This window comes from Helianthus annuus, chromosome 14 (genome assembly GCF_002127325.2).
Source record: "Helianthus annuus cultivar XRQ/B chromosome 14, HanXRQr2.0-SUNRISE, whole genome shotgun sequence".
Lineage (NCBI taxonomy): Eukaryota > Viridiplantae > Streptophyta > Magnoliopsida > Asterales > Asteraceae > Helianthus > Helianthus annuus.
This window is the reverse complement of record NC_035446.2, coordinates 160560452-160568743: the sequence shown is the minus strand read 5'-3', so window position 1 is coordinate 160568743 and position 8292 is coordinate 160560452. Positions and strand designations below refer to the sequence as shown.

Below are 8292 nucleotides of genomic sequence, written 5' to 3'. Positions count from 1 at the left end.
CTGTGTACAGTAGCCATGGTTCTTCTGTTTGTTGTCTTTCAGCTTTCTCCATTGCCTTACACTCTCGGTCCTTGTCATCAGGTACTTCTGTCATGAAGTCAGCCCACTTTGCTAATCTTCCAGAAATCTCGGGTCGTGCAAGGATGTTGCCGATGTTGTAATTTGTTAATACGTGAATGACGTGGTTGGCGAAGTACCTGCGCAACCGTCTTGATGCGTGAATTAGTGCCAGCACTAATTTTTCCATTATGGCGTACCGAGTTTCTGGGTCAGTCAGAGTGCGAGATACGTAGTAAACCGGTGTTTGAACACCTTGGCGGTCGACGAGTAGAACTGCTCCAACTACTTTATCGGATGCTGACAGATATAATACCAGGGGTTCTCCTTTCACTGGCGCTGCCAATGTTGGTAATCTTATGAGACAATCTTTCACCTCGCGGAATGCACTCTTTGCTTCCGGAGTCCACTGAAATTGGCTTTTCTTCATGCAATTGCGGAGTGTCTTGATAAACGAGAAAGATTTGGCTGCGTGATTGGCTAGGAAGCGGTTGAGTGCTGCCAACCGTCCTGCCAATTTCTGCATTTCTTTGATTGTTGATGGTGAAGGCATTCTCTCGATTGCTTGCACCTTTTCGAGGTTCACTTTAAAACCATCTTTTGTGACGATGAATCCCAGGAACTTTCTTTCTTTCATGCCGAAAGAACATTTCGCTGGGTTTAGCTTAATGCTTACTCCGCGCAGTGTGTCGAATGTTTTCTAAATATTCGCCAGCATCGTACTTTCTTCTTTGCTCATGATGACCAGGTCATCCATATATACCTCGATGTATTTGCCAATGGCATCCTTGAATGTTTCGTTCATCAGTCTCTGATAGGTCGCCCCTGCATTCTTTAGACCGAAAGGCATTTTGGTGTAGCAGTATAGCCCTGTCGGCGTGCAGAATGCGGTTTTGTCCTCGTCTTGGACGACCATCTGTACCTGGTGGTATCCCTTGTAACAGTCGAGAAAACACTTCCATCTGAACGTTGCTAGCGAGTCAATCTTTTCATCGATATCTGGTAGGGCGTAACAGTCGCGCGGGCATACCTTGTTCAGGTACGTCGCGCGGGCATGCATTGTTCAGATCCTTGTAATCTACACACATTCTCCAACTGCCATTTGTTTTCTGTACCATTACAGGGCTCGCCACCCAGGTTTGGTATCGGACTTCTCTGATGATACCAGCATTCAACAGTTCCATGACTTGCTCTTGCATAGCTGTAAGACCCAACTTAAAATAACAGGATTTATGACATTTATCATGCATTTAGTACAAAATTTTTCGAGTTTACAAAAACTTCATGGTTTTAAGATCATACTTGATCATAACATTCAAGCCTACATCATGCTAGATAAACTTTCAAAACATAATTTCAAGTGTTTACATGTCATAAAACAAAATAGACAAAATGCGGAAACTTTGTTCGGTGTGTTCGGTTCTTGACATGGCTTGATCATCCTCCAGGGTCTAAAGAGCATCTTTACCTATCATACAATTTCATTTAAAAGATTAGAAATCAAGGCATTTGAACAAAATAATTAAATACAAGAAATTATATATTTTGTTTTCAGCCCATTCACCCGGCCGTGTCAAAAGATCACCGGGCCGTGTCAGCTTAACATATATTTTTCACAGCCCCTTCACCCGGCCGTGTCAAAAGTTCACCCGCCCGTGTTAACTCTGCACATTTATTTTTCATCAAATTTGCATCCAAACCTATCCAAACTCATTTTAATTGCTTGGGGTTCATTTCTTAACATGTCTAAGCTATCATCCATTACCCGGATCCATTATTCATATAGTTTACGCTCTCGTTACCCGGTTTACGTTTTTCTTTATTACACTTAAGCCAACATTTTACCACCTACTTTATTTTGACCCGTTTAGAAGTTTTCATGCATTTAAGCATCAAACTCGCATTTCTCTGTGTACACTTCGTATTTCCATTTTTTTAAATAGCCTATTATATTCCACAACAACTATTTTGTAATGGATTTAACATAATAGACCGTTATCCTTAATTTTACCCTTTGGATAGTCATTCTACGTAATTGACCCGTTCTTAGGCATTTGACTCTCAAGGTTTATACTTACAACCCTTACATATATCTAAGAGTTGCATAATCATAATACTAGTATCTAAACGACCTCTAAGGGTCATTTTCCCGATTTACAAATCACAGGCGTTTTGGTCATTTTTAGTCCCTCATTTACGACGAAGGACTCTCGCTAATTATTTGACCCATATTTGCATGTTTAACTAGCAACTTAACTATGCGTACCTGGCTCGAGTCATGGGATTGACCTATTTACATACCTTTTGCTATTAATTTCTAATCAATAGCAATGCGAACCATGGGTTAAATTCCTGCGATTACAAAACTCAATACTCGATCATAAGATATTATTGTCAAATGGTGTTAACAACACCATTTGACCCGTTTAGTCGAAACGACCAATTATAATTATGAGATGGTATTTAATTACCATTTCATCCCTTTAACCTATTCCGATTTACTCTTTGAATTCATCTTGCTTAAAAGTCGTTTCTTGCTTTGTTTGACCCATTTTTACTTATGCCAAATGGTGTCCTTTCAAATCCTTTTTATTATTTGTTAACCCATGTTCGGATTACAAGTCTACCTTTTTTTTTGCCCTTTTTACCATAACTTATGGTTTCTTGCCATTCCCACTTATTCCAACGTGCATTATAAGTATTTGGTAGTAAGAATAAAAGGCGTAAGCTTAACTTACCTCGTATCCGAGCTACGCTTTTCTTTTCCTTCTTGATTCGTTTGACCCGTTTCTTCCCAAGCCTCCACCTTGCTCGTTAAGTGTCAAACTATCATCATCATTCAAAGGTAATTAATAATCACGACTATTCCACCTTACGTATTTTCTATGTCAAAACTACCGTTCGACCTTATTATTTATTAATTCAACTTATCAAAAGTTAACTACTTTTGATCACATGATTTACACAATTAAGTCTAGATTAACTTTATGCTTTGAACCCTTATCGGTTCATACTTCACATAATTTGTCATATTATTCAATTACACGTTTCTTTCAAAATTTCAACATATTAGTGTTCGTTTAGACATTTTAGCAAACACCTTGTGGGCATGATTTTCATACTCTCATAAATCAAGTTTCTCAACTAGTTATTTGTCAAGTTTCAACATCATTCACAAGTCTCTATGTCTAGCATGCATAACAACACCTAGACTTACTTCGTAGGAATCAAATAACACCCAATTTATTATCAAGATTCTAGTGTTCATTATATTTCTACAAAACCCATTAAACACCTATAATGGAGAATCTTGAACTTCATGATTTAAACACTAATTCAACAAGTTTTTGACTAGGGTTTACTCCTAGACTTGTTTTTCCTTACTAATTTCATCTAAACATCAATTAATCATGTTTAGATTTCGATTTCACTAATCATCAAGAATTTGAGATGGAACTAAATGATGAAATTTAACATACCTTATGATCCCTTCACCGAGGTGATCACGAATTTGTACTTGGATTTCGATTTGGGTTAGATTTCCCCTTTCAATTTGTCAATTTTGAGCTAGTTAGGGTTTGATATAGGGAGCTCCTGTCTTCTCTGGAGTATTCGACCAGAACACACACTTAGAGTGTGTGTTTTGGTGTTAAGAGTTTTATTTAATACAACTTGTTTCAAATTTGTCACCTTTGGTCCCTATACTTTACCAAGTTGCATTTAATGTGTTTTAACCAATTTCTTTATTATTACAAGACTTGTAACTAACTAGGTTATTTATTCCTAGTTAGTTTATTTTGTTTATTACCAACATTAAATTTTTATTATAAATATTTATGTTTTCGGGGTGTCACCCCCCGTTACCTCGGGCCTTTTATAAGCTTTATTTCCTCCAAAGCCCTTATTCACTTTTTAGTTAATATTAGGCTTATTTATTCAAATCCTAATATTTACCGGGTTAATTTTACCTCAAACGGTAATTTACCCGTTCATAATTATTAACGTGGTTTGATTACCAAACCCGTTTTCGGGGTGTTACAATAGCGTCGTGTTTTATGTCTCACAAGTGGCGTTTGGCATGTACCACAGGTTTTGCACTTTCTGAGACGTTTAATCGGTGTTCTGCTATGTGTCCCACCATGTCAGCTGGTGTCCAGGCGAACACATCCATGTTTTCGAACAACTTTTTTAGCGCTGTGCGCGTGAGATCAGATATTGCAGGGCCCAAGGTAACTGGTTGTTCTGGGTAGCGCTGTTTAACACCCATTTTTCTGCTTCTGCGCGCGGTGCTGGTTTGCTTGCCTTTGCTGGTCGGATTTCATCCGTTGCTAGGACTTCTTTACTCGCATATATTATTGCTATCCCTGTTTCTGTTGGGAACCCAACAGCTGAATGTGGTTCGGAGCAAATCATACTAAAATCTCCTTGGGATTCTCTTCCCAGCAGGATATCGTGTCTTGAATGTGCTGGCAGTACCATGAACGTGACTTCCTCTGTTCTTGAATTTCTTCCATCTGAGAGTAGCACCGGGAATGATATTTGTCCGAGAGGAAAGACGGCTTCGTTGCAGAAACCAGTTAATGGGTAGTCAACTGGTTCCAGGCGCGCCTTGTCTTCTTGGTGGAATTGATTAAAACATTGTTCGTATATGATGTCTGCAGTGCCCCCTGGATCGATGAAAATGTAGTCGGTTTGGTAGTGACCGATTACCCCAGATATGGCTATGGGTCTTCTTTCTCTTGGGCCTCCTCTTACAATAGGGAAGACAACTTGTCTTTCGCGCCATGAGTCGTCTTGTGTGCGCTTGTTATAATTTTTTCTCGGCCTTCGTGGACCCCCTTGAACCATGTGGGTTTCTAATTTCCGGAGTTTCTTGTTGTCTGGCCCTTCCTCTCTTCTTGGAATCTGGCGGTAGTCGCGCTTCCCACCTTTTACCAGATGAGTGAGCTTTCCATCTCTTAAGGCCCTTTCTATTTCCTGCTTTAGGCTGAAGCAGTCGTCGGTTAAGTGGCCTGTGTCTTTATGGAATTCACAGAAAAGATTTGGGTCTTGACCCCTTTTGTTTCGCATTTGTAGTGGTGGCTTGAACTGGTGGTTCTCAGTTGACAAGACCTCTGAAGGGGTTTTTGTTAGGGGTGTCCACTGTTTTTCTCGGTTTTCTCTTTTGACTTCTTTCAGATGGGCGATCTGATTGATTGTATGGCGCGCGTCTTCCTTTATTGGGCTTCTTTCCCTAGGACTAGATGTTTTCCATGATTGGCCTCTGCCCTTCTTGTTATGCCGATCGTTATGGTTGTATCCGCGCTGACGGTTGTCATCACCGGTCAACTGTTTGTCAGTTTGCGCAATGGTTTTTGCTGCCTCTATGAAGGTTTCCCAGTCTTTGGGTCCTCCGTCCCTTCCTTTTAGTCGCTTGATTAGATCATCACATTTTATTGCCCTCATAAAATGCGCGCGCATCATCTTCTCACCTACATCTCCAATTTCCAGACATTCTTTGTTGTATCTGGTAATGAAGTCTTCCACGCTTTCGTGGTCCTTTCGCCATATGTTCAAATAATCAGCCGGATCTCTGGCGTGCCTGTGCTGCTGGGAAAAGTGCGCGAGGAACTTGTCTCGAAAGTCGATCCATGATTTGATCCTTCCTGCTGGTAGGCTGTCAAACCAAACGCGCGCTGCGCCGACGAACGTTTGAGCGAAGAGATTACACCAAGTTGGTAAATTCCATCCACCTGTTGCTCCTGCACCATTAAAAACTTGGAGGTGATCATCCGGGTCTGTCAAGCCGTTGTATTTGCCCACGTTGTGTGGCAGTTTTGTTTTGTCTATAGCGGCTGTGGCAATCTCTTTGATGAATTTTGAATTTTCAGCCATGTCGTCCGGACGATAGCTCAAGGTGTAATCATGCTCTGCTTTTGGGTTGTAACCTGCGCGCTTGTGAGGTTTGTATGCTTCATGCTCTGGCGGCAATCTGCTGAACACTGTGCTTTCTTTGTATGTCTCGTCGTCTTCTTCTTTGTAACTATCAAGCTCGTCGTTTATGTTGCGCGGACCTAAACGAATTTGTATTGGTTTCCTTGGTGGGTGGGAATACTGCACATAGCTGCTTTCTGTTTCGTCGTATGTGTCGCGTGTGTCATGCGCGCTCGGCTTTCGGATGCTTGGTACTGGTGCTTTATCTGGACGCTAGGTCCACACATTGGCCTGCTGAGGCATGTGAGTGCTTAGAGACCTTTGCGGTGGAGTAACGAATGCGGATTGGTTGGCTTGTGCTTGGAGCAAAGCCTGTTGCGCGCTTAATTGTGTATAAACAAGGTTTATAGACGCCATTTTTTCAGCATACCAGGAGGCCAGAGTTTTTCCTTTGGGTAGCCCTAGAAGTGTAGAGAAGTTCAATTGTGCCTGTTCCGATGGAGCTGAGGGGCCAGCTCCATGGCTTGGTGTTTGCACTGGTGGGGGTGTTTGTTGGGCTACCCCAAATGAAGGTCGGAAAGTGGCTCCATTCATAGTTTGGGTGATGATCCTAGGTGGGGGTTGGAAAGTGGGTCCAGTTGTGCTTTGGCTAACAACCCTGGATGCACTTCCAAAGATACTAGGAAAATCGTTGTTCATTTGCCCTTCTTGGATGATTTCGTTCCTTTGGCCCCTTTGGACGTGTGCGGTGTCCGAAATGAGCTCATTTCGAAGAGTGTTTGTTTCAGCCATTTTGACGAGTGTTTTTCGAAGAGAAAAAGAGATGAGTGTGGTTTTGCAAAAAAGCGGTGGGCGCCAATGATGAAACACAGGTTAACACTAAGGTTAATCTGTGGGATTGTCTCTTCTGTGGGTTCAATCTCCTTCTCTACTCGTGAAATCGCTACGATCCTGCAAAACAGCAACACCGTCAGTCTCGTTAAGAGGGGAATATAGGGGTTTCCCTCTTAACCAGGCTCCGGCGTGAGAATAAGTACTGTTCTGAGGGGAATAAACAGTGTGTGTTGAGTGTGAGAGTATAGAGGGTAAGATGATTCAACCTGAATGATGAAGGGTCCTATTTATAGCCGGTGTCACACCCCGACCACGTAAAACAACAAATCGTGACGGAATCGTCGGGGAGTGTTGTAACAGAATCATTGTTTCATAACACATGGAAATTGAAATGTTGTTTTATTGATTAAAAGAAATTACAATGTCTTAACAACAAATAAGCATAACATAATTAACTAGTCTTACGTCTTTTAATGTCACTAAGGCCCAAGTCCGCCTATGTGTATCTTGATCAATCTTATGCATCATCTCCTGAAACACATGTGAAAATAGGTACGTCAGCATAAAAATGCCGACGAGTACATAGGTTTTATTGATTTAGGATTCATGACTTATAAGTTTAGAAAAAATTGTTTAACAAAAGTCAGTCATGATCCTTGTAAAATGTTTTTGTTTTATAAATCATTTGAAAAGCGATGATAAAGTAGATGATATGTAAAAGAGTAATGAATAACCAAGTAAAAAAATGAGTTTGTATAAAATGAGTTGTTTGTAAAATAATGTCTTGTAAAAAACATGTTATATGTCTAACTGAAATGATTTAAACAACGCTGCGATATGTAATATCATACAAGCACTTATATATAGGAAGTACCTGTGGCGTATCCACCATGCTTGTATCATATTACACACGCCTCGTTACTTAAATCACTTACCCAAACAAACCACCAATGTAAAATGTCTATGTTTAAACCAATTGCCAAATGTATTGAATAATATGTCAAAATGTAAATCATGTGATGTATAACCAATGTCGAAAATGTTTATGTGTCAAATGTAAATCATGTAATGTGTAACCAAAATGATATGTATGGTAAGTGAAATGCATCAACTAAACCATAGGTAAAATGCACAAAACAAAGTATTGAAGTAAAACTCAGTTTAAATCAAAGTTATGTTTTGTGGAAATGCATGCTATACTGATACAAACATTTATGCGGTATTGTGAAAATGCATACATTCAAGCCTTGCGACTGTGGCGATAAACCCCTAACGAATTAAAGGTTTATCTGAGTAAATGTATATCGAATTCGGTCATTCCTTCGACCCAAACAAACCTAGGATCTCAGGAATGGGAGTTGTCAATTCCTATGGTACCACTACCTACTAACGAATGGTGTGATCAATGTTAATGAATGTATATTGTCCCACTTAAACAAACCAAATATGATGTACTAATAGTGTACTAATGAACATAGCAAGTATATG

The 8292-nt window shown here is 40.2% G+C and overlaps 1 protein-coding gene and 1 long non-coding RNA gene across 2 annotated transcripts; both read right to left on the bottom strand.

Moving 5' to 3' along the window:
* Positions 1-1272: 1272 nt before the first annotated feature.
* Positions 1273-3676, bottom strand: LOC110904660. Its single transcript, XR_002572690.1, has 3 exons — positions 3537-3676; positions 2796-2883; positions 1273-1525 (listed from the first exon to the last, which is right to left on the bottom strand). It is a non-coding gene; the product is annotated as an uncharacterized LOC110904660 (long non-coding RNA).
* Positions 3677-4245: 569 nt separating this feature from the next.
* Positions 4246-5931, bottom strand: LOC110907710. Its single transcript, XM_022152653.1, has one exon. It carries the CDS (start codon positions 5929-5931, stop codon positions 4246-4248), a length of 1686 nt encoding a protein of 561 aa, XP_022008345.1.
* Between the last annotated feature and the right edge of the window lie 2361 nt (positions 5932-8292).